The 25,414-nt window shown below is 38.0% G+C and overlaps 3 protein-coding genes across 4 annotated transcripts; 2 read left to right on the top strand and 1 right to left on the bottom strand.

The window, feature by feature from the left end:
- The first annotated feature begins 250 nt into the window (after window positions 1-250).
- On the top strand, window positions 251-2,846 carry LOC111334078 (trace amine-associated receptor 5-like). The gene has a single exon (XM_022939771.2). The coding sequence runs from the start codon at window positions 598-600 to the stop codon at window positions 1,429-1,431; it is 834 nt and encodes a 277-aa protein (XP_022795506.1). The 5' UTR covers window positions 251-597; the 3' UTR covers window positions 1,432-2,846.
- LOC111334076 (DIS3-like exonuclease 1) lies at window positions 1,969-22,773 on the bottom strand. 2 transcript variants are annotated; one of them, XM_088757278.1, is made up of 31 exons: window positions 22,544-22,773; window positions 22,343-22,398; window positions 20,759-20,836; window positions 20,188-20,339; window positions 19,741-19,822; window positions 18,953-19,097; window positions 17,502-17,572; window positions 17,153-17,226; window positions 16,735-16,800; window positions 16,161-16,255; window positions 15,683-15,792; window positions 14,534-14,566; window positions 13,395-13,474; window positions 12,371-12,604; window positions 11,741-11,809; window positions 11,509-11,607; window positions 10,654-10,746; window positions 10,088-10,190; window positions 9,841-9,938; window positions 9,264-9,340; window positions 8,282-8,361; window positions 7,633-7,728; window positions 7,418-7,503; window positions 7,019-7,085; window positions 6,539-6,688; window positions 5,581-5,685; window positions 4,989-5,131; window positions 4,226-4,317; window positions 3,554-3,636; window positions 3,096-3,245; window positions 1,969-3,004 (listed from the first exon to the last, which is right to left on the bottom strand). In XM_088757278.1, the coding sequence occupies exons 1-31, from the start codon at window positions 22,668-22,670 to the stop codon at window positions 2,837-2,839; spliced, it is 3,162 nt and encodes a 1,053-aa protein (XP_088613404.1). In that variant the 5' UTR covers window positions 22,671-22,773; the 3' UTR covers window positions 1,969-2,836. The 2 variants fall into 2 exon arrangements, 1 of the variants encoding a protein (XP_088613404.1); XR_016000110.1 differs by having other exon boundaries at window positions 2,866-3,004; window positions 3,096-3,256.
- A 20-nt stretch (window positions 22,774-22,793) lies between these two features.
- On the top strand, window positions 22,794-24,916 carry LOC111334050 (uncharacterized). Its single transcript, XM_022939733.2, has 4 exons — window positions 22,794-23,400; window positions 23,549-23,623; window positions 24,044-24,232; window positions 24,526-24,916. Exons 1-4 carry the CDS (start codon window positions 23,342-23,344, stop codon window positions 24,719-24,721), a joined length of 519 nt encoding a protein of 172 aa, XP_022795468.1. The 5' UTR covers window positions 22,794-23,341; the 3' UTR covers window positions 24,722-24,916.
- Window positions 24,917-25,414: the final 498 nt, after the last annotated feature.

The following is a 25,414-nucleotide window of genomic DNA, read 5'->3' as shown; positions in this document are numbered from 1 at the left end:
AAAAGACAGAGACAATACGAATGAATGAGATTTACCTTTCTTTTCTAATTGGAATAAATGTTTCCTGAAATCACAAAGGGACCTGCCATAAGTCGACAAGCTAAATGCAAGATCTCGAGGCATATCCGCTTAATGAGTTATTTACACGTCTCCAAGTTAAACCACACATCAATATCGAGACGTTAAGCTTACCAACTTTTGACAATCGAGAAAAAAAAAGGTTTTGAAAAAAATCATAGAAAGACACTTCTAATCTCCGATTCTTTCCTCTGATAAGAAATTTTTGCCACTATATTTTGGAAACTTGGCACCACTTTTAGATTGAAAAAAATTATCGATATCCCTAAGATGTCTTTATCAAAAGTGACAAGCGAGAGTATTGATACGTGACCTGGTATAAGGATTTTTTTTAAAACAACCCGCAAGGCGAAGCTAACAACTTGTATACATATGAGGAAATGAACATCCTCGATTAATGAACTGGGAGATTGTTCAACTATGAAACCGATATTCAGCGGGCGAATATAACTTCCGTGTTAAAAGGCTGTATATTCCCGACAAAAAGCAGGACAAGGTTTACCACCGTCTAGTTAAAATATGAAAACGTGGTTTTGGATTCTTGGTTGGTTTCTTTCAATCCTCACCATTACTGGGAATAGCTTTATTACGTTCCTGATTTGTAAACGAAGGCAGCTTCGCACCAAAACCAACGCGTTTGTGGCGTCCTTAGCCGTGGCTGACTTCTGTGTTGGGATGACCGTTGTTCCTATGTTATTCATCTTAAAAGAAAAAGATTCAGAAACTCAGAAGATCCAGCTGTACGTGAGGTTAATTTTTGTGAGAGCATCAGTGACGAATTTGTGCAGTCTGGTATTGGATCGCTTCGTGGCCGTCGTGAAGCCATTAAAGTACATGACAATTATGACGCGTGGCCGAGTCATCCAAATGGTTTTCTTGTCTTGGGCCTTTCCGGCAGCTTTTATCGCGGTGAGAGCATCTCTCCACTTTGCCTTACACGTGCGTCATCTCGATAACATCTTTATTTGGTTGGACACGTTCACTTTTAAACTAGTCCCATGTGTCATGTTGGTCTCCTGCTTCGCATGTATGCTCAGTGTTATTTGTAAGCACGGTCGACAGATGCGCACGCTTTTAAAACAAATACGTTTCAACGCACCGGTTTGTTATCGACCTCAAGATAATGCCGCTGTTAAGATAATGGCCATCGTTATAGGGGTGTTCCTGCTGTGCAGCGCAATCAGGTTCCACTGTGGGCTCAGTTCTCTTAGTCATGGCAAGATCGATTGTGATATTCTTAGTGTAAAAATACTCATTACAGTTTTAAACTCAGCTGTAAATCCTTTAGCTTATGCGGTATATAAGAGAGACGTAAAAAAAGAGCTTAAAAAAATGACAAGAATAAACTTTTGAGAATGACTTTACAATTTCTGAACGGAAAAATGTCAAAATTCGTACAAAGAGTAGCCATAGAGAGAAAGCACCTATTATAGTTTTTAACTCCGCTGCGAAGCCTATAGCTTAAAAGAAGAAACTTTACAACTATGGAGAATAAATTGAACATTTGTAAAGAGTGCAAATGGAGAGAAAAAGTTTTAAACTCAGTCGTGAAGCCTTGATAGTGCGTCATTTAAGAGAGATAATGCAAATCAATTGAACGTTTTAACTAATTCACTCCGACGATTCCACTGATAATCCTTCTTATTGTCTTCCACACGATTCTTAGGATATTACTCTAGAGAGTTTGTCCTAATTGAGTAAAGAATCGAGAAAACTGAATTTTATGAACACTCGTAATACTTGGCCCTCTCCACGTAAACAAGCGATTGCACTTCTAGGAGTAAAGCAAATTTTCATTTCATGAAGTTTCAGCGATCGAAAAAAAACCGCAAAGTAAAACTAATGATAAGAAAAAAAAAAACAAAAAAAAAAAACAGATTGTTAAAAAAATTCCAAGTGATTCATCTTTATTAAAAATTAAAGGAGCGAGAATTATACATGTAAGCAGTATGTTAGGCAGTGACATACAACTTTACCTGATGTCGAGAAAATGTACCCTTCCAAGTTTAGCTTTATACATTACAAACTTACGATGTTCCGCCTAAGACAAGTGAATAACAGAAGAGTTTTTCTGCGTTTACTTGGTCTCTATTTAACAAGAAGGGGTTAAGAGAATTTTCGACAGCGATGCATCACTTTCGCACTATTTGCGCTTCAGCAGGTAACTAATTGGGTAGCGGCGTTCATATCTGATTGCCGGACAGCTTGAACAATGGTGTGCGAACAGACGTCATTTTTTTTTCGTGCTCCCCCCTCTTCTCTCATGATTTGCGCTTCGCGCTCGCCTCGTGCTTGCCTGCGTTCGCCTGAAAAACGCAAAACAAATGACATCTGTTCTGCAGGCTGGGAGACCATGGATAAAAATAACACTCAAGTGGTCTGTGCATAACTTGTTTTTCGCTTGAGAAATGCAAATAAAACAAATAAACAAGTATCGCCTGTTCTGCAGGCTAAGTGACCATGGGTAAATAACGATCAGGTGCTACTAGACTCTGTGCATAACTTGCCACAATTCTGGTTACTGTAGCTGCCACTGCCGATGTTCCATGTGCAGTCGTTCCCACCCCTACAACTGCTTATACTTTTAGCATAATCAGTATTCTCTCCGGGTTGAAGTGTTATTTTTGTTTGTTTGTTTGTTTGTTTGTTTGTTTTTTTTTAGATTTCTAGCTAGACTTGGTGTATTTAGTAATGTTATTGCCTAAAAGCTTTAGTGGCAGAAAAGTCTAACGGGAAAATTTACGGCCATCATGTCTCCTTAACCACCATCATCTCTCAGCGACATTTCTCTCAAGAACTGCATTAGACAGTATAGGCTCACGCTCTCGTGCGTTTGGCCAAACTCGGATTTGAGTTTAGCAAAGTCGCCGTCAAGTTTTTGGGTTCCACTAACTTTGTCTTGGTCATTTCGACTTGACTTTACTTCCTAACATACACAAAAACAGTAGTTATGTAAGTTAATCCCATACGAGACAAAACGATGAATAAAAATTGTGGAGAATCATCTCAACAGATACCTTAACAAGTTCACTTCTTTGCATCTTATGGGAAACTTCATCTTGAGTCTCTATTTCACCCAGTGGCGGAGTCTGTCTCGTTTCCAGAGACAGTAGGTCCAGTTTCAAAGACTGAGCATGCGCACGGGCTTTAGCGACGGAAATTCGTACCTTAAAAATAACTAATTGAGATATTCCGAAAAAAAAAAAACTTTTATGTAGAAGTGAGTTGTAAGAAATGCTTTTAGACCTAAACCGGGGTTAGAATGCTTTAACCTTTTTCGTACACAAAAGTAAAGTACATTGCTGCGAACAACATTTTAAGACAGGATTAGGCTGAGGGCGACAAAATTTAAACAAAAAAGATGTCTGGTGAACTATACAATTACATAAAAAAAATTACTCTAACACAGGCTTAGCTTAATCTTGCTTTGAATTTGGCCCTATAAAATTAAGGGTGATAAAGAGTTTAAACAAACCTGGACGTGATCAAATAGTCGAAAATCAAAGGATCCCGCTGCATTCTTGACTGTAATGTGAAACTCGTGACGGGAAAGCGATCCTATGAGGGTGAAAAATTGAAACAAAAGTCAGTTTCATATCTCTATGGACGTTCAGTCTGTAAGGTACGTCTGTCAACTATTCATGCGGTATATTTAATTTTTTTTTTCATTCAACATGACGACTACATAGAGTGTGAGGTTAGAAAAAGAGGAAAGGGACCCCTTTATGTTCCTAGGTGGGGGGGGTGGCACTTTGAGAGTGTTGTCCAAAAACACAGTGACCCGTTCAGGGTTAAAACCCGGATATCATGGTCCGGAAGCCACTTCGCGTACCTAGCCCAGACAGCAAGGTCTTCCAAACTCGGAAAAAAAAGAAGAAAGGTAGAGTTTTGAACGACATTTTTGAAAGATTCATGGTCAACGGATGTTGAAACCACTGCTGCTTAGAAGATTCCCGCTCCAAAATTGTTCAGAGAAACACTGTACTTTAGCCACTGGTGGTTTTTCATTAGGCGAGTTAACAAGAACGCCAAGGAAAAAAAAAAAAAAAAAAAAAAACTAGGAAATGACGCAAATCAGAGGAGGTCTCATCAGCTCACCGCTACACACCGTTATACCTTGACGGGGCTGAAGGACGACTTTACTGACCTGGGCCAAAAAACACCGAATCCTCTGTTATACGAGAAGTTACTACTTGTCCCATTTTGTCCTTGAGATAAACTGGACCTTTTAAACCATATCTGAAAAGGGAAACAATCACAAAAAAAAAAAAAGATAATTACTTTAACAAAGTTATAATATAGGGTAATCTTTAACTATGAAAAAAAAACACTGAGCTAGTGAACCTTACTAAAACTTTTGTACTTCGATTTCCTGATATTGGACATGTTTATACTGTTCTAAACCGAGTGGAAAACCTGCTGTTGATTTAAAGTTCAGGACCACATTGATAGGCATTAAAATATAAGAATAAAGTGTTGGTTCGTAAAGAATTAAAACCCGCCTCTTCCCTGTTTTTTTTTTTTTTTTTTTTATCTATCAAGGAGAAAAACGATATTAATTAGACGTAATTGTTGACACTTAAGTATCATAAATTTTCGCCCCTAGAAAAAAATAATTCCAAACGTCGCAAAACCACTCTAACCCTTTGAGTAGGAATTCTCGTTTTTTTTTTTTTTTTTTTCGAGAAACTCGTCGGCAGACCATTAGTGAGAATGAAAGAAGTTAACAGCTATCAGGAAGATAAATTGGATACAATACCAAACTTCCTAGACAAGTAAATAAGGAACTCTATCAGCACCGGATATTTGTAGGAGTACATCTACTTCTATTCCTTAATACAAGCAACACCAAGGAGAGTTACAAGTCATCTCTAGTTTCATGGACTATGAAGACGCATATCAATATTTACCGAGGAACAAATACTAGGAACCCATTGGCTCTGAGGTTGAAAATAACAGCGTCACAGTTCCGTCTCTCATCGTCTTCAGATAAATCTTGAAAAAACAAGCATTGAAAAAGATCCACAGATTCCTTCTGGGCGTTCTGAGCAGCCTAACAAGAAAAAAGCGTAGAAGTTTATAACATCATATTTAGAGAAATTAGCCCTGTTAAAAGACAAGGAGGGAATAGCAACTTTCTCGATACAGGTGTAACAACACATATGAAATTATGGTTTGTTAACGGCTAAAATTCTTTGAGGAAATTTTTGTTTAATGACAACCGGTTTACAAAAAAGCTAGGTACATGTACTACGCACAATCTTATTGATCAAAAACCTAACAGATGAAACATGGAAAGAAACATACACTCCTCAGAAGTATTCCGTGTTCTTCCAACTTTATTCCGATCAACCGGTGGAAAATGCGTTTTTTTCACTCAAGTGCACACAAGACTGTGACTGTAAATTTTCAAGGAAAAAAATCACAGACATGGAGCTCTCGTTTACTCGCCTGACGGGCTACGAAGACGATATAGCGGTTTATAACGAACGAAATCCATACCCTGTGTTTAATATTGATATGATGACAAGTCTCGTGAAGTTCTTTGTTGTTTGGTAGTTGGTTATTACTGTCATTTTCAACTGCTGCCATAAGGAGTCGGTGAACCTGTTGATAACAAAACTCCATAAAGGCAAAGGGAAAAAGATTTGGATTTAATGACCATACCATCACCTAGTCATTTTATACTTCTATGGTAACTAAAAACTTAACTTGTGCAATTCTCTTAACATTCATAAACGGAGAAATTATAGTATTTACGCAACTAGAAATTAGAAAGTTGACATTCAGAATAGAGGGTCATCAACCGCTAAAGGTGGATTTTCTCCACGGCTTTTAAAACGGAGAAGCAGCAGTTTCTCATGTTTCAGTGATCTGTTGTATTGAATAAATTGATCACAAGTGGAAGTATTTTATCGGCGCCCCTAAAGTTTATTTACTCTTCCTCTTGTTAAAGACCACAACAATCTTTCAACTATATCACGAGAAAATAAAAATTCACACAATTATTCATAGATGACAATCAGATTATCCCAAATCAAAAAGATCGATCCAAGATGTTTCTCTCTTGCTGAGCCTCTTGAACGAGAGAGAACAGTCATTGGCTGTAATTGTGAAAAGGTTAAGTCTGCACTCGAGCCAAGTGCCTCAGATGGCGCTAGAGTTTATTCCCAGGTATCTGTTGGATGAAGTGACTGCTAGTCCTTTGCAGGCCTCACAGCCAGCCTTAAAAATCCCCCCGAAAATAGCAAACCTTAGGAGACCTCACTGAAAATAGCAAGCCTAAAGAGGAAGACTAATTTAGAGGTTGTAATGACTGAAATCATGGCTCAGCTATGTTCCTGTCGGAAGTAACTCAGTCGTGTCAGCTACCAATCAAATGAAACTTTCGGTTTGCAAGAGGCCCGGTAAAGAGACGGCACGTTAAGCATAAAATGAAAAACAAAATTTACAAACTTACGATGACGTCCGCATATCTCCTTATCGGTGAAGTGAAATGCGTGTAATGATCCAAGGCGAGACCATAGTGAAAAAAATTTTCTGGGGATAACGAACCAGTCGAGAAGTAAAGGGCATTTGACATGGCTTGAGTTGCAAGAGAACGGACCAACTGAAAAAAAAAAAAAAAAAGACAAAACAAAAATCAAAAGAGCGCATTAGCCTGAAAACCAAATTACAGCAATTAACACAGCCAATCAGAAAGAAGATGAACACCTCGAGGAGCCAATGGGGAGTCGAGGTAAAAATAAACAATCTTCCTGAAGCTATTAGTGTGATTATGTTGTGGTAGTTCATAGGGAAATCACCCTTCTGTTATGCTGAAAAACAATGCATCTCTATCATATCAGGGTCATCTTTAGCCTCACTCCTACCCAAAGGCTTGAGAACAACTTAAGAATATTTTTCTAAACATCATACAAATATGTTTAAGGCCGGGTACCTTGTTAAAGTTGGGATCCTGTGGATCAATGCACTCGTCAAGTGAGTCAGCCAGAGATTTATTGGAGCTGAAATTATGACGAAACGATTATTGAAGAACGAACGAAGGTAGAGAGATAGGCATGAAGCTAGGGACCTGGAGAATTTGACGATTTAGTGGATGATTGGATGGATGATTGGATGGATGATTGGATGGATGATTGGCTAGGCGGAGAGGAGCGGGAAGGGGGGGAGGGGGAGGGGAGGGAGGGGGAAAGAGGATAGGAAGGTGACCAGGTAGATAGCTAGGAACAGTTACCGTTTTCCGACCACAAAAATGGAGTCAACAATATTTTTCTTTACACTTGATGCAGAAGATCGTGTTAGCTTAGAGTTTCCTCGGATTCTGTTCGGACCATACCTTGTGTCGATGGAAAACCCTTTAGAGGCTGCACAGTGTATAAGGTTTGAGAAGTGTTGTTTCCTTGGCAATGGGTGGTGACGTAACTAAGAATACAAGTTAGAATTAGCTCCTGCTAACGAAAAACATCTCATGAAAAAAAAAAAAAAAAAAAAAAAGAAAAAAAAAAGAAAAGAAATGAAATGTTTGAAACATCAAGGTGAGTTCCATCTTACCAGAGCTGCACTTGGGAAAGCTTCAGCAATCTTCTTAGCCACCCAGTGATTAGCAAATATCATACACTCGGCTACAGTTTCATGAATTTCCAAGGGCTAAGAATATATATTTTTACAATTAAAAATTTTTTGTCAAAATTTAAGGTTTGAGTCTGTTGGGCTGCATACCTACCACACATTACCCTGCGAGCAGACATCCCTTCGTTCTGAGAAGATCGCCGGGACCTCTGCTCGCAGTATAACCACACATGTATTACGCTGATACATACACAACAAGCATCTAAGCAAGATGATTGTTTTCTTCTTAACCTGTTTACCACTAAGTGTGATTAGCATCTTATTTCTCACCACGATAACAGCCCTGAATCATACACAAAGATCACGAGAATAAAGGAAATGATCACCAACTAAACAAGCTTATGATTGTAAGCTTGTTAGTACCATAGGAAATGTATAGAGGACAGCAGTATAAGTAGTCAGACAAAATTGGAAATGGAGTTCAAGTAATCCCAGAATGGAATAAGGGTCCTCGTTATTTTACCAGTTGCAGTAGAAAAGAAGCCAAAAAAGAAAAAAAAAAAAAAACAAAAACGGAACGTCACAAAGAACACTGCAAATCGCACTACAGTAAATAAATTTTGTATTTCACCTTTTTAGGAATTAAATTTTTAATGTCCTTCTTATCACCCAGCTGGACTTGAACCTCGACACCCTCCAGCTCCAAGGCTCCTGTGAAAAAGAATACCTTGATATGTGATGCCCCGCTCTTATACGCTAACATCCGGTGACAACTACATGTAAACGAATGCAGCTGATAGTACCGTTTAGGGACAAATTGGGTGTTTGACGACAGTATTGATCACGTTAGTGTTAATATATTCTTAAGCGTTTGTACTGGTAAAATAAATTTTTTGATGTTTTAGATACGTATCGAGTCAACATTTGACGACAAGAAAAGGAAAAAAGGCATTATGCCAGATCATTTAAGGCCAAAAATTCATCTAGGGTTAGTTTTTCGTTCTAAAAAAAAAAAACCAGAAATTGATCGTCATCACACAACCTAGACGTTTCCCAAATGTCCTTAACAATTCATTTTATACTCAAGTCCCATACTCCAGTGTGGCACCATAGATATAAGACGGCAATGAGCCCTATTAAAAAACTTAATGGCCAGATCAGTTAAACAAAGTTTAGCCGTTGTTCAGCAAAACCGCGTGCTACACTATCCTCAATTTAGCTGAATCTTTTATCTGAACATTTATTTTTGTGGACAATGTCAAGAGAACCGAAAACTAACAGCGGAAGGACATTTATTCAATCAAATCATCCCTCTTATAGAGAGAGCTTGAAGCCCACTGATTGCGTATAACTGTGATTTGGGATAGACTTCGTGTAAATAACCGGCCCAGTGGGTTAATGGTGACGACTGGGTTTTAAGTTTGAATCTGATTGGTCGAGAAAGTGAACCAATCAGAGTGCGTAGTGTAGCAAAACCAAAGCAATACCGGATTACTTTCGACACTCAATTCAATATTAATCTATTTCAATCGAAATTTTCTTCCTGCGCATCATTGACTATACTGCTAGGCAGCAGCAATGTATAACCTGGTGCGAAACAGAAAAAAAATTACCGTGAATGGTTCTTCTTGTCTTTATCACTCTTGCAATATCCATAAGTTTCGTCACCGTTTTTCGAATTTCTGATAACCTATCGGGAAAAAACAAAATCAATATATATGTAATCTTTTATATATACGTAATCTATGCGACAGAGAGTTGTCCTAAAATCAAACACGAATTAATTTCTTTAGGTAATATGGAAATATGCGTCACTGAACGGTAAGAACCATTATTGTTATTAAAACCCAACCGTGACAATTGCAAGCCTGATCAACACTCAAGCGACTCGTTTTCTTCTTTTCACATCAGAAGTCGGTTTAGTGATTCTTCTTTCCCTCTGACGAAAGGAAAACGCTCGATACGTCAGCTTTAAAACTCTTTACGGCGGCCAATTTACATTATCAACCAAAATACCTTGTTACTCCCTCCGACGCAGCACTACAGTTTCCCTACAAACTTACCCCATTATTCAGTAGTGATTCTTAGTTTGGTTTCATCTTCGTCTTACGTTTTGCAATACCCACAGGATATATACGTTTGCACACTGAGAAGAAGAAAAAATCTGTAAGAAATGAAATCTAAAAGGACCTTTTAGATGCTTCTTTTCGATCGACTTCTTGTAATTCTGGAATGTCTTCAATGAGGTCTTCGTCGCCCGTCTCTCCATCAGCAATGGCTTGCGCTGCCTATAAAAGCAAAAGCACAATCTCCTTTAGGGCTTTTATCAATTCTTCAGTTCAGGAATGTTATTACAAAATCAAAAGAAAGTGTGTCCAAGCTTTATCGACAATAAATTACCAAAACAAGAACTACCGTGCGATGAGATATAAGTTACCTCGTAAAACAGCTTGTAGGAAGATCGTATGACCGTTCGACCAAACCATGTCTTCACAACATTGTATTCCGAGTCTAAAACCCACAGAACACTAACAGCATACCTGTAAAAACACGTGAACGAACAAAAACATGGTTGCCACTGATTTTTAAAATTTTCTAACTTAATGACTCAAGGAAGATGGTAAAGGCGACTGAAGAGCACTGAGAAGCACCTACTGAAAAAGTAACTTTTCCTGGAGATCATGACAGTGTTCAGCATATAAGTGATCATAATGAAAAAAAAACCTTGACATTTAGAAATGCAATCTTGATATAACACCACATTTTTGTAACTAATTGTAAGCAAAGTGTCAAGCGATTAGAATAAAGAGTTACGAATTGGGATGTAAGGAGTTAAATGTTGGGTTACTAGGTAAAAGAAGGAGACCAACTGAAAATCCTAAAGCGCAGCATGTGCTGCAGCAGCTGTCACGAATGGACAGAGGTACCCTGTGGACTCTACCACACTATCAGAGACGGTCAATTCATTTCCTATCTGGGGGAACCGAAACGATGCAACTTTACCTATCAACACCTCCAATTAGTGAACACAGATCCGCACTAAGCACTTCTGGTAGCATGTCAAACCTTCGATCAGCCAGGTACACCGTGGTGGATCTTTTTCACAAAGAGACGAAACGTCAGATGACAAATCGTAAGCTCAAGAGCGTGCTAAGCAAACACTGATGATGATGTTACTGTACGCGAAAGACAACACTCACAACTGCATAAACGGATTTCTTTCTTTGTCCTTGCTGCGTTACATCGAGATTTAAGGAAGCTTTATCAATTATCCGAAAAGTAATGAAACCAATATTGCCGGATGGAAATGACGGAGTGACACCGAAAAAACAGGGTACATTTTCCATGTTTTCTCCGACCCACCTCTAACTACAGACCGTATGAAACTAAATTTACATGTTGATGGGCCTTATATGTTGAATGGTGTATTTGCTGGCCCTTTGGAGAGCACGTCGGACTGAAGTATCCAGGTTTGAACTACAGTTTTGGTCATGACACTGGGCTCTTAGGCACTGAAACATTTAAATCTAACAGTGCCTCTTCTCCTCTAAATATCAGTGCAATTTTCAATCGAGTGTCGAAACTTACCCCGCATTACTTTGGTTTTACTTTACATCACCCTGTAATTGGTTCAGAAAACTAGCGCCCCTTTCTCCCCTGTAAGATTCAAAACTGAAGATAATCACGACTGGTCACATGCATTTCGTGCGCCCGGTGCAATTTGCTTGTTATTAATTTAAATTCTCGGTGGTTTGTTGTGATATTTTTTTTTTCAATGAGCCGCAGCAGCTGCATGAATACGAGTCGTTTCTGTGCCAAGAATTTTCTTACGCTGTGAATGATGTGGACTTCACGTACCTGGCTTTAGCCTCGGCGTCCGTCAAAGACCCTGGTCTGACAAAGTGAGACACATCTGCAATATGAACACCAAGCTCGATCTGCCCACGTTTCATTGTTCTGTTAGCGAAAAATTACAAAGGTAGAAAGATTTTTACTGTACAGCAATAAATTATAGAAATCAAAAGGGTAAACAGTATTAATCAACTTCGTATTACTAACACTTTATAATAAGTTGTGCACAGAACATTACCTGACAGACAGAGTATCATCAACATCTTCGCATCCTTTTGGATCAATGCTGAAGATCAGATGTGATTTCCTAATAAAAGAAATAGAACAGTGAAACATTGGCGAATTAAAATTTTAATATTGGAGTTTGTTTTACGACTCAGAAATTCCCCACACTACTGATACTGAAAAAGTTAACAAATTGACAATGGCTCGGCATGGTTTGTACTCTTATCGACAACGATATTCGTCCTGACAGTGGTCAAAATGTTGTGGGCGCAACCAAGTGCATACGCAAGAAACTTCCCCCTTCACCCTCTTAAACGAAATTTGGTCGTAACTATACAACTCATAGACAGTCGTTTTTCACAGTTGTAATATCCCGAAAAAGGAACATCAGATCGTACAATAAGATTCCCACTGTTTCTTAAAATACAAAAAACAAAATAAAAACAAAACACATCTTACATGGAAAACTTTAAGAGAGGAAGGAAGGTTACTGCTGAGTTAAAACAGGCGGAACAAAGAAAGCGCTTTTATTCTGTAAATTCGTTACTAAGATTGTACTGAGGAGAACAGAACTAAGTGAATGTTAGAGACAATTATTGACTGTGCATACACTGTATTGTTTGATCCTTTTAGTGGTACTCACCGTAAATCCCGCCGTTTTGCTATTTCCATCTCAGACATAACCCAGGGGCTCTCGGGTGTGTTGGTCGGAAGCTCCTTCAGTTGTGCTTCAGTGAATGAGGGCGCTGCTAAGGTGTGTTCTACCATCAAGGCTTGAATCTCGGTCTCTAGGTCACCAATAGGGCCTAAAGAACGAACGAAATGTCCACTCGGGTACATAGAGTCCACCTCCCAAAAATCGATCCGTACGACGATTCTGATTAGAGAAAAGAAATACTCTGAACTCGAGGGGGGGTAAGAGAATCGAACACATGTGCATCGCCCGTGTAAGGGACGATTAGGTAGTCCTGAAAAGAACTCAGTCCTGTTGGCGACAGTAACTAACGTTTCGACCGACAACCTCAGTAAAAGTTACCATAAGAGGTAAAGGCCAATTAAACAAAGCAGATATCATGCTGAGGGACTTACGTGAATGAATTTCCTAAATACCGAATTTCTTCATCTGTGCCAATGGGTAACGCTCATGCGCTGTAATGTTTTTGCACATTCAGCTAATATCACGGGTCTTACATAGCAGGACCATGAATCGGCGATTTTTGACGAGCGAAAATGCTTCCACTAGATGTGACTTAAATTGTACGAAATCCAGACAGAACAGAACCACAAATATGGACAAAAATAGACCGCAATGTCTCGACTGAATGTCGTGAAACCAAAACGAAAGTTGTCATGAAAGCTCAAAGAGAAAAATAACATGCTATTTTTTTGCATTAAGACGCGCACACGACAAAAAATGGGTGTGCTTTCCTTTGCGCATGTGTCAGCTTCCTATCGCACGCGTTTCGCGCGTGCTTGTGGAACGCCTGTTTGCAGCTCTGAGAACAGACAAATCATCACAAAGAGCACATGAACACTAAAGAACGCGAGTTTATACCATTAACAGACCTCACAAGAGCGAGCACATTTTTATCCCCACCCTTCATAGACGAAAAATAATCGTTGGTTTGGAGGACTGTCAGTCGAGAAAATGTCTGGTATGAACAAACCTGTGATCTCGTAAGCTGTCAACTTGACGCGTACTTATCCGTATTTTAGGTATACGGTAATCCCACGGCACTACAACGACCTAAGTCAGCATAAAAAATTAATATTACTCTGGGTAGTGGTTCACTCTGGTATCACATCTAAATAACAAAAATATCGAGTCAAGCCTTAGCGAGTCTAAAGAGGGGGAAGGGCAAGGAGAAGGGAGTAAGCTTGACTCACTGAGTAACCTGTGCTGCACCCTTAAAAAGGCTACACTTTAGAAAGTTTATAATCAGATTGGACCCGCTTACACGTGGACAGGCAGTCAAAATGAATGAATTATGCACCAAGTTCGTCGAATTTCTTGTTCTCAAAGCGTCATACCCGCCTCTCCACTGCGAGATATACCGTTCCATTATTACTGTGGAAGGGAAGGTCCTTGACACTGCGAGCATATCTACGTACCCGTGTGTTCACTTCAATCTGTTCAAAATTCCTAAAATCATCTAATTTTGACGTACGAACCCCATTCCCCGTTCAATGTTGAAGACATATTCGAATGCAAACACAAAATTGTTCATTTAAAATAACACGGGCATGGGAAAGGGTAAATATCACGAATAGAAAACTTTTTTTACCCTTGTATCCCTGGTTGTACGGAAGGGTTTGTCGTTACCACTTCATATTCACATATCCGCCTAACTACTTGTGCGTCTCCTTAACATAAATGTATCAGTATAATTTCAGAGCTGAGCAAAGAGTTTCCAGCAATCTGACTGGTCGAGCGGTTCCTTACATGACGCTGTATAAACCACTCCACGCGGTTTATATAAAATGTTCAAATAAAATGTTAATAAATGTTACTAAAATGTTATGATTTTTAGAAATTTCTCGGTTGTTCAGCTCTGAAATCATAATAAAACAATTATTCGCCTCAGGTTCGGTGAATATTGTCGAAAAATCCCCTCGACTTCGTCTCGGGGATTATTCGACGATATTCACCGAACCTGAGGCGAATAATTGTTAATTATAAGAGAAGGGGTGGCTTTCAAACGAGGCATCCGCGCGTCCACACGTCTCGGAGAAGCAACGTTATACGACAGGGTATTCGGCAGTTATTCTCTGCAGGGAGTTTACGCTCCCAGCAAAAATCATTTACCTTTCCAGCTTGTTTCCTTACACCCTGAGTTTCCTGAAAATTTACAAACAAGACGCAATCTCAACAAAAAAAAAGTTTCTTCCTTGTTGGACCTGCCTGCCTTGTAATTCTGTGAGTGCAGTTCCCGATTTTTTGTTAACTCTTGGGAGAAGGAAATTGGTTTGAATAATGCAGGGTTCGAAATATCAAAGGAAGAGTTACATGTGCAGTGTTTGATGTGAGAAGGAAGGCAGTTTTACTGTTTTGTGGCAGTAAAACCGAGGTTCCAATTAATCAGGATTCTACTGCAATTGTAGTGCAACGGTCACTTTTCTTGGAGAGCTGTGTGATCAAGATCCGTACAACCTACACCAAGGTAAACACTGCGGCCAATTAGAACAAAGGTCAAAACCACAATGAGGAAATAAGAGCCTAAAGTAACTGTGACCCTCCACAGGAAACGCCCCCTGACGGGTGGGTCTTGGTGAAAGGGGTTAAATTTACGGTTGAATAAAGGATGACAGTTTGTAAAGAAAACGTGTCCTTTCATTCACAACACTGATAAAATATCGGGACCTAAACGATCCATTAAGATCACCGATCACTTCACGTGCACCTCCGCCAATGTAATCTATTGCATAACTTGCACTTATTGCAAAAAAAATATACATCGGCGAAACAGGCAGAAGACTAGGTGACCGATTCCGAGAACACCTTCGAGACGTAGAAAGGAATGACAAGGACATATCGAAACCAGTCGCGAGACATTTTAATTTACCTAATCATTCTAAGCAACATATGGCAATCTACAGTCTTTCCTTACACTTAGGTAGCACGGAAAGCCGTAAAACTCTTGAACAAAAGCTCATCTTTCAAACCGGCTGTCTAAATCCCACAGGGATCAACGAACGCTTTTTATTCCACTAATTTATTCGTGTTTTTCTCGTTGCCATGTTCCCACCAATAACGTAGCTCCATTTTCTGCCTTTAAAAGCACACACAACCCCATAATTCCTCTATTCGCTCCGACGAAGGGCTAACGCTCGAAACGTCAGCTTTTGTAATCGTTACGGTGGCCAATTTACCATTTCAACGTTGTCAATATATCCAAATTATAAATTTACGGTTGGCAGCTGAACATGCTGGTTCATGAAGAAAGATTTACAGTACCTCATTTTCCGCAAAACTTGCAACATAATCTCTCCAATTCCTTTGCACCACTCCCACCACACGACCAGTTGGCATGACATCGCTTTGGTCGTCTCTAGACTCATCTGCACCTAAAGAGAAACCCTCCCTTGTTTCGTTTACGTGTGTAGTTTGTATACATGTGTTCGCAAAATTTGAATAATGCATCAGGAGTTTCACAGCACTGAATGTTTCGAATGTGTAAGCACTGGACTGTTGAGGGGTTTCTCCCGGTCATGTTTCCCTAACTGTGATGGGTATCTATTGTCCCCACTACGTGAGAGCCAATGGCAGCATTACTTGAGTTTACCGGAATGAAAGTTATCTCTATCTGCAATGTTCAGGTACATGTTTGCGTAGAATGGCTGTCATAAGCCACTGGACATTGCAGGATACAAGATGGCATCTTAAGCTTCAAATGCATTCCTACATTTCAAGTATTAGTAAAGATTTTTCACACCTTCATCTTTGCTTCTGATAGCCAATGATCTGCCCTTCCACTGAGATTTGGAAAATAATTCCACTACTACAATATCACCATGTACTGCCCGATTTCTGAAAACATAAAAAAATTAATGTTACATTGAACTTCAATTTGGGTGGCTATACAAGACTGTCCACGTGCAGAACTGTAACGCAAATAGTTTACACGCTAAACGTGAGTAACCACAAAACCAAACACTATAACTGACAGTAGAAGCTACACTTTGAATTTACATTTTGTGGTTCATACAAACCCACTGGGTTGCACCAACAGGTGTGTTAATTTAATACATCAGGTATGTGATAATTGTAAATTTTCCTAAATTTAAACTTTAACGGTGCAATGAGAACATTTTGTACTCAAGCCCAAATGGCACAAAGATCAATCGATAAAGGAACCTTATAGAAGTAATAAATGAAGTTCAGGGAAGTTCTACAGAATTTGGTCTTCAAGGGTCTCAAAAATGAGTCACCATAATGAAAATTGGTCAATTTTTCTGTGAATTCCAGTTTGGTAATGTTGTTTAGTTTAAGGAGGCACCATTGCTTACCTATTCACCACACCAGTGATAAGTACATCAGAGTCTAATGAGTCCTTGCTATTTGAAATGCCGTTGCTGAGGAGCAAGAAAAACAACTCTTAAAATATAACCAAACTGATTTATTTGTTAAATAAGCTTGGTTTATTTTATTTTTTTTTAGGTTTTATCTTTTATGTGATTAGGTTGATTCCAAGCATTAAGGGGTCTCAATATATAGCCAAATAATTACGGCATATGCATGTGCAACTGTTCAAGGAGAAGTTAACATAAACTTCATTTTTATTCGCTGTAAGGGAGTGTTGAGAGGACCTCAGTCTTTTGGTATTCAAGTTTGTAATAACAGTGCAATATAAAACCTAAATAGGTTATTAAAAAAAGCTGCATTTAAAAATAATCATAGAAATACAATGGGAAAGATGTACCATACCCTGACTTTTGAACAAATGCCTCATCTTGCGCGCAATGTTTGTTGACATTGAGACATCCTTGCAAGTAACGACCCTTTGTAAAAAATAAAGACATTCTAATTGTTCAAAGCCATGTTCTTGGGTGTCAAATGTACATGACATTGTGCATATCATGAGCCTAACCTTGGGGTAATCAAAGTGGCAATGGCAATTAAGCTGTAATTTGGCAGCAAATAATTATGGTGTGAATAATACAGCTTGTTAAATTTCCAGCATTTGTGATTGAATGCTCAGTCTGGTAGATTCTAAAAGTTAATCAGGATAATAATAATTTATTTATCATAGAAATGATATCTCTTTCTGTCTTACAGCTTTAATTCCAGCTTCAAGAACTTCGGCTGGTAAGTATTCTTCATATTCTTTAGTGGATGCCTCACTCACTAGAATAAGTACGAACTCAAGTTAAAAAGAAATTTTTTAAAAATTACTATTAAAAACAAAAAATAAGCTGCAAACAAATCATTAAAGTTTCTGTCAAAAGCGTATCATATTGTTTTTTTCAACAGAGATCCTTGACAAGGGAAATTTAGTTGCCATATCAATAACCAAACTGCAAAAGCCATTTCATTATAGGAGTTGTGGGTATAAAATGTCTTCACTCCTGAGATTTTGTGACAAACCACCATCCTTCCCATTTGTTAGTCATTCTCTTTATCATTCTCCTAGTACTTTAATTTGCTCACTCCAACTTCCCTTGACCTTATCAATCTAAAACCAATACTGAGGTGCAATATTCCAGATTATTATCCAACTACACCTAGACGAGTACAAATAACGCCATAGACGAGTACAAATATCATGCGGTATTTGTACTCGTCTATTATAGTACCGGTTGAACAGGTTTTCTTGCATCGCACAAGCGAAGAATTGGATTGAAGTTACGAAAAAAAAAAACAAATGGCGGACAATTTGAATCATATTTCCGACGATGAAGAGTCAGAATGGCTGGCAAATATAGATCCAAGTTCATTAGATGAATCGAACAAAGAAAAACAGCTTGACAACCAGAAAATTTCTTCATTTAATGAAGAAAATAGAAACAGCACAACAACGCGCCGATTCCGTTTCGCTTCGCATACTTCTGTCACGCACTCCCCATAAATAAATATCCGCGAAATTCGCCCGCACTGAAATAACAGTTTGGCGTGTTGGATAATAAATAACTTATTAGACGTTTTGTTGTGTAGTATCACTGAGTATTTTTACTCGTTTTACTCGGCACAACTCGTAAAAATAGTCAGCGATACTACACAACAAAACGTCTAATAAGATATATATATCATAATTATAAGATTATCAATCATGGCTATCATTTTTGGTATATCAATAACTGTCTCATACATTTCTTGCAGTTTTTTGTGAAATCATCAAGATATATCATTTTGATAGGAGTCTATGATATTTTGATTTTTCCACTGATAAACTAAACATGATATATTGTGACAAGATACCAATTGATATTCTGATATCACCATGATGAGGTATATCAAAGATAATTATATCAAAAGTTATTTGATAATATCACAATAAATTAGTATCAAAATCTCAAAATCTTACAGTTTATTCATTTGATATTTTGATACTCTGCAATCCTGCACCTTAGTGCCAGTATCGCAGCTTCAAAATTCCATTGGAATATTGAGCACTCCCTCCTCTGAAATCATGCCAGTTGTGCAAGCTACTCCCAAAAGTAAGGAAAGGGTGCTTCAAGCTGATTAACATCATTTTTATCAAATTATTTAAGGTACACTCAGTCTTACCTGATTCATTTGCATCATTATTTACAGCTGCCAGTGAATAGTACAACTCCAGAATTGATTGACAAGTGGAATAGAAATTAGTGAGGTAGTCCTCCGTTCCCATGACAAATACTCCCACAGACTTATTTCCATAATTTTCCACAATCTGCCAACATACATTTAGGAAAAATTACCACAATACCTTTGCCCTAAAACATACATTGTACACACTTAAAAACTAACTGCATTTCGAAGTAGAAATCTAGATTATAAATTTAATCTGTTGGCTGAAAAAGAGCGACTAGCATTGACAGTGTGTAGTTTCTCCATACAATTTATCACTCTTGGATCAAACATTAAGGTACCAGGATAAATGAAATGATCACCAACAAAGAATCTCTTGATTTTAAACCAAATTCTCCTTGTCAGCACCTTGGGAAATGTATAGAGAACAGTATAGAGAATGTGCGAACTGATGTTAGGATAAAGGATTCATCATAACAATCACCAAGGGGGAATACCCTATCACAATACATAGTTGTTATATTTTTCTTTCAAATCATTGACCATGTTTCAAAAAATAATTTATAAAAAGATGCAAATTTTAGAAATGACTAAAGCTAAGTACAGTATCTAAAAAAGATGCAACTCCTAAAATGACTTATAATTATTATGAACTGAGGATTTTAAATCAATATATACACACTCATATACAACTTAAAAGTTGGTGTTCTACCACATCAAGCACAAGGGAGAGAGGAGCTGTATAATTATATTACAACATAGTTACAAACTATGATTACATGTACCTGCTGATCTTCTGTTAAGATGACAATGGGCATGGCTTGATTTAAATGGTTCTGATACCAAACAGCACCAGTGTAAATACACCTCAAAAGAAAAAGACACCTCTTTTGAGTATAGAGATTAAAAAAGAGAGAGTGAGTTAATTAAGTCAAGGCTCACTAGAAAACTTTGCAAACCAAATGAATGGAAAAAAGGTAAAAAAAAAAAAAAAAAAAAATAATAATAATAATGTGACACGGTTTGAATTGTTTTGTAACAGTTAGACATTTCTTCTCTTGTATAAGTTCCAACTGCAAAAAATATTGTCATGCCTTGAGAGCTTAATGAAATCAGCAGTCAAAACAGACAAGTTTTTTTTTGTTTAGCAATATTTCTCATCTTTGGTGAAAAAAAAAAAATTATTTAATGGTCACATATTTGAAATCAGTCTGTCCTAAACACATGTTCACCTCCACTGCCATTCTTCCAAAGGCTCTCCTGGTTCCCTGGGAACATAGGCTCCATCACAGAACTCATTACTGAAAATGATGCTCTGCTGCCTGTTATCATTCACAATATTTTTTAGCTGAGAGTGAAGTTTTCTCCCTCCTTGGTGTTGGACCTATGATTCAAATAATATCAGAAGTGCTACATGTGCAAGTAAATTGATTGACTTATATCGTAAAGGAATATGTACTCATAAGTTAAAGTGAATGTGTTCTCTGCTTTGTTAACTCAGTGTCCTAAAGTTGGCAAACTAGCTAGAAGTGAAACTTGCACATCAATACTAGGCAATAAAATAGGTCATCAAGAAAGTATATCACACTATTTTTAAATATGGATGTGCTATACACTCTGTAATGATATGACAGATTCAAAATTAGTGAGATATTTAACAGAAAACAAGAATGATTGCTTGATGGTTTGTGTGATGTTTTTTTTTATACCTTTAAGCATTGATTCTGAAAATTGTCATTATCTGCTATCAGAAAATAGCCATTTACATTCTGCAAAATACATGAAAAGGTGTTCTGTGCTTACATAATTAACCACTGTTTCAAAGAAAATTACTCCTTGAATTTCTGGGCTCTCAAATATTTCAAGAAACAGCCTTGAAACCTGAAATAAACACCAAAGAATCAATATAAGGAAATTTACTATATCATTTCACTGTAAAGTTCTTGTCCTAACATAACAATTTCATCAGTTTTTTTATTATTTTTTTTTTGTTAGTCCAAATATGAATGCTTTTACTGTCCAATCATCACAACAGGGTGTGTAATTCAACTGTAAGTACATCCTCATAGACTACAATCCTTGGGGATCCAGGAATATCAAGCTCACCTAACATCAAACCCTACCAAATGTCCTGAGTGCAAAGCAGAGGAACCTGCCAAAGCTCCCACTCTGTGAGATAACAATGAATTATTACACGACTCGGGCAGTCAGAGGGCCAATAACTAAAATCAAACAATCAAAATGCTCTATTGCCAGTCAATATTCTCTCAGTATTGGACTGGGCACTATCCCGAATGGTCCCGAATGATACCGCACTTGTGTCCCTTTGAACTTCAGTCGTATAATAAACCTCTTATTAACCAAGCTTGCTCGGGACTGTACTGGAAGAATATCGGCCCTTGGTCTTTTTTTTGTACAGACCGAGCGCAGCGAGGTCCGTACTGTCAAGACCTCGGGCCGATATTCTCCCAGTACGGCCCTCACGTTTGGTTAATAAGATATATTTATCAACTCTTCTGAATTAACTAATAAGAATAAATTGCTTAAATAAGAAAGCTCCTCGACTTTTGCTACATTTATCTCAAGTTCTTTTATAACTTCCTGCTCAACTTTTTTCAAAGTTGCCATTTGCATGGTCCCCTTGAATTACAAGATGGCTCTCAGAAACGAAATTTTAATCACCACAAAAAAAAAAAAAATTGGTTTGGGAGGTTCATGTAACATCTCAAGCTATGATAGTTGGACCACAACAGGTAATTTTTAAGACGTTTACAAGGTGTAACTCCATACTACAGTCAACTCAGGGCTGTGGTCTAGCAGTGCCTGGTGGCCCCTGGTACCCACCTTTTTCTCTTGGGCTACTTGGGAATTTTAGTTTCTTCATATAAAAGCATATGCTAGGTACCCTGTATTTCAAAATTTTAGAGCAGTGGGCTCCCTTCACTTTTCCTTAGAGCACAGCCTTGCTAATGGCAAAATCCTTGGTCCCAAATGTAATCTATTGCTTTTGCCATTGTTTTCCATATGCAAAGTCAAGTATGATGTTCTACGAAAATATTTCTGACAGGTTTACTCTGCACAATTTTAAGTCTAAGCGCAGTTGTTCATTGGCTGATTAGCACTAACCCAGGGTCAAATTTTTCATCAGAGTTTCTTTACTCCTTTGTTCAAAGCCTTTTCCTGATAATTTTCTCTATACTTTTTAAAGCATCCAGGCATCAAATTCTTGACAAAAAGAACAAAACTGAATTTTCTTTTGAAGCTTTCAGATCTGAGATCGGATTCCGCACTAACCCTAGGTTACCCAGCTGTGAACAACCCAGGCCACTGCGTTAAGTTAAGCTTGGGTCACCATCAGGTAAAGTGCGGTAAACAAACTCGACTTACCTTGCAATCAGGAACTACATAGTGTGTCAATGATGAAGAAAGCAAAGTTCCATTGCCTAAAAAACGATATCAATTAATATGTGTGATATTTAACTATGCTATGCTGTAACTGTAAACATAGCAGTTTCAATAGGTTGGCGTTAGCTTCCACTGCATCACCTGGCTGTATGTATACGTTAACTAAAAGTTCTTTACGCTTACCTTGTTCGCAAACGGCACAAACTTCACTATGGCAAGGAACATCTTTCCGCAGATAGTGCTCACGAACAACATCGAGAAGTCGGCCTGTTTTTGTTTTAAGCCGTAGTAGCTTATTGGTTTTTATCATATTTCAGTGTCTTTGAATATGAAACGAAACAACGGCCATTTTTAAAGTAAAACACTAAGTTGAACACAGCGCCATTTTGTTGATTACATATCCCTACAGCACCTGCGAGTAACTAATAATAGTGCCCAGTGATCTTGATACCTCGGTCGAAAACAAATGCCCAAATGTGCATACTGATAAATTAACTTGACTCCTTTTTTCCCCTCGCTTTGCACTAGCTTTCCTCGCTAGCGATCACGCTATTCCTCGTGGGTGACCGCTGTTTTTTTTTTTTTGTTTTTTTTTATTTTGATTCTCCTTTTGCTTTTACTGATGCTTTTACTTTTGGTTTGTTTCAGTTTTTGATTTGTTTTATTGTGCTTTGTTTGTTTGTTGTTTATTGAGGGAGGGGGGAGTGCAGTAGTTACCACTGCAAGGCCCTAGTTTTTCTTTGACATTTCTCTGAAATTATGCAAAAATAACAAAAATTATTATCGTTATTACAAATTTGCTCGCGCTTAAATGACGGTGAATGAAATTCAATCTGATTGGTTTGTCAAATCGCGCGCGCCTGACTCTCCTTTGTTATGTCATAATCTGAAAAAGTCCATTCGCACAAAATTACTTTCCGAAGAGGTTTGCAATTTTGAACTCGTAAACTTTGTTGAGAAATCATCCAGCAAAAGCACAAAATGGGTTCTGCTTTAAGTTCATACAAATCCAAGAGAAGAGATAAGAAAGAGTACAAAAGGTGAGTGAACATTAAAGGGATTCGATAAACTGTTCCACTTGAAATGAAATATGATTCAAATGCTCTTGTGAATCGCTGGCTTTATTCACGGCGAAATTGCTCGCATCTTCTCTTATGTTAAAATGAGTTTATCACTTTCGTCGAATAGGAAGCTGAGAGAGCAACTGAGAGAATCGCAAGAATATATAACTCGTCTCCAGGAACAGCTCCAGTGTGAAAATGAGTAAGTTCATGCGAGTACTGCATGCTAGGGTGGCTGATTATTTCTTTATTTAACTTCTTTTTCTCGACCTTCCCCTTTTTTCCATTCGATGTTTCTTTCGCGTAGTCATAATTGTAAGAAGCAAGTGAAGGGATCATAAGCACAAATTGTGTGGATTTTTCTGACCAGGTGGGCTTCATCTGGAGATTAACGGAAAAATAATTGATTATAGGAGTAGACAACCCATTATTTCCCGCTCTTGTTAGACGCAATAAAGGTGAATAATTGGTTGAATCTTGAGACTTTTTCTTAGCTGTTTTTTTTTTCCCTTCGAAGTCATATGTTATCTAAAATTAGTATCTCTTGATGCAACACATCATTATTGTCTATCACTTGTGAAGGCTAATTATCCTTGTTCGCTCTCTTTTGACATTCCTACAGATTGCTTGAAGCTTTTCAAAGGTCACGCTTCGCTCATAACGCAGAGCCTGGGACACAGAAGAATCAGGCAGATCGCGAAGCCATTGAAATGACGAAAGAAATTGAAGCTTTGGAGCGAAAGCTTTTCTTTGAGCAAATCGCTCTGAATCTTACAGAAGATAGATGTGATTTTCTGGATAACAACTACCGGTAATTAAGTAGCTGATAAATAATTATGGACAATGGCCCTATAAAAAAGTCAAATAGTATTAATTCTTTACAGAAGATTTTCTGAGTTCTCGAATAATCACTAGAGTTTATACAGACCTCGGTCAGGGCGCACCTTCTGAAGAGTTTTTTCGGGATCGGCATAGTAAAAAAGGGAGGCAGGGGGGAGGGGAGGGTGGGGAGGGGAAGTAGGAAAGCTAATAATCTCATCAAATGATCTGAGGAAAAAAAATAATTTCAAGCTGTAACGATAATTCAATTTTCTCTTTTTACAGTCTTCTTCACGACAATGAGACAAACCTTCACTGGCAGAAGTCATCCTGTCAAACAAACCTGGAAGCTTTGAAAAAGAAACAGGAGGCTATTCAGTTCAGCCGGTTCAAAGACGAAAATCCGCTAGAGCAGTGGGTCGTTTGCTCGCTTCCTAATCTTTACTTCGGAAGAGTTGAAACCCTATCGTCATGGCATTAGTGTTCTCTTTGTTGAAAAAATGAAAATGAAAACAATGTTGTGCCTTTCTTTTTAAATATTCTAAATGAAAATATTTGTACTAGGTCGTAGGTGAATCTTAATGTACCGTCATCATATGATGTGAGATGAAACATTTTTTATTGAAATACCCTGTAAAATTTAATAAACTTAAGATCATTTTTTTGTTCGAGGTGATATAGTAGCAGCTAATTGTCTGGCCCTATTGAAAGTGAATTAAAATACCTAACTTCGATCATGAAGCTAAAAGTCAAGGTCATCTACTGCAACACAATGATGATTTATAATCATTGCACGAGGCATATGGTATTTCGTCGACTGGTCTGGACTGGACTGGACTAGTAAAACGAGGACTAGTAAAACGAGGACTAGTAAAACGAGGACTAGTAAAACGAGGACTAGTAAAACGCGGACTAGTAAAATGCGGACTAGTAAAACGCGGACTAGTAAAGCGCGGACTAGTAAAGAGCGGACTACTAAAGCGCGGACTAGTAAAACGAGGACTAGTAAAATGAGGACTAGTAAAACGTGGACTAACAAAACGCAGACTAGTAAAACTCGGACTAGTAAAACGCGGACTTAATAACAACAACAACAACAACAAAACAATTTGATACGAAGGCAATCACAAGACTTGATGGCGAGCCAATTTAGTGAGTGACAATCCCTGTTTGA

The sequence above is a fragment of the Stylophora pistillata genome, chromosome 4, assembly GCF_964205215.1.
Source record: "Stylophora pistillata chromosome 4, jaStyPist1.2, whole genome shotgun sequence".
In the NCBI taxonomy this organism is placed as follows: Eukaryota; Metazoa; Cnidaria; class Anthozoa; order Scleractinia; family Pocilloporidae; genus Stylophora; species Stylophora pistillata.
Note: the sequence above shows the minus strand (reverse complement) of the source record. Positions and strands in the feature narration are given on the sequence as shown.

Coding starts and splice junctions, on each gene's coding strand:
- LOC111334078 (XM_022939771.2), top strand. CDS start 598: ATGAAAACGTGGTTTTGGATTCTTGGTTGGTTTCTTTCAATCCTCACC.
- LOC111334076 (XM_088757278.1), bottom strand. CDS start 22,670: ATGATAAAAACCAATAAGCTACTACGGCTTAAAACAAAAACAGGCCGA. Junction 19,098..19,740: donor TCTTAACAGAAGATCAGCAG/GTACATGTAATC, acceptor GTATGTTGGCAG/ATTGTGGAAAATTATGGAAA. Junction 7,504..7,632: donor CTTTCCCAAGTGCAGCTCTG/GTAAGATGGAAC, acceptor TTGTATTCTTAG/TTACGTCACCACCCATTGCC.
- LOC111334050 (XM_022939733.2), top strand. CDS start 23,342: ATGGGTTCTGCTTTAAGTTCATACAAATCCAAGAGAAGAGATAAGAAA. Junction 23,624..24,043: donor CAGCTCCAGTGTGAAAATGA/GTAAGTTCATGC, acceptor ACATTCCTACAG/ATTGCTTGAAGCTTTTCAAA. Junction 24,233..24,525: donor TTTCTGGATAACAACTACCG/GTAATTAAGTAG, acceptor CTCTTTTTACAG/TCTTCTTCACGACAATGAGA.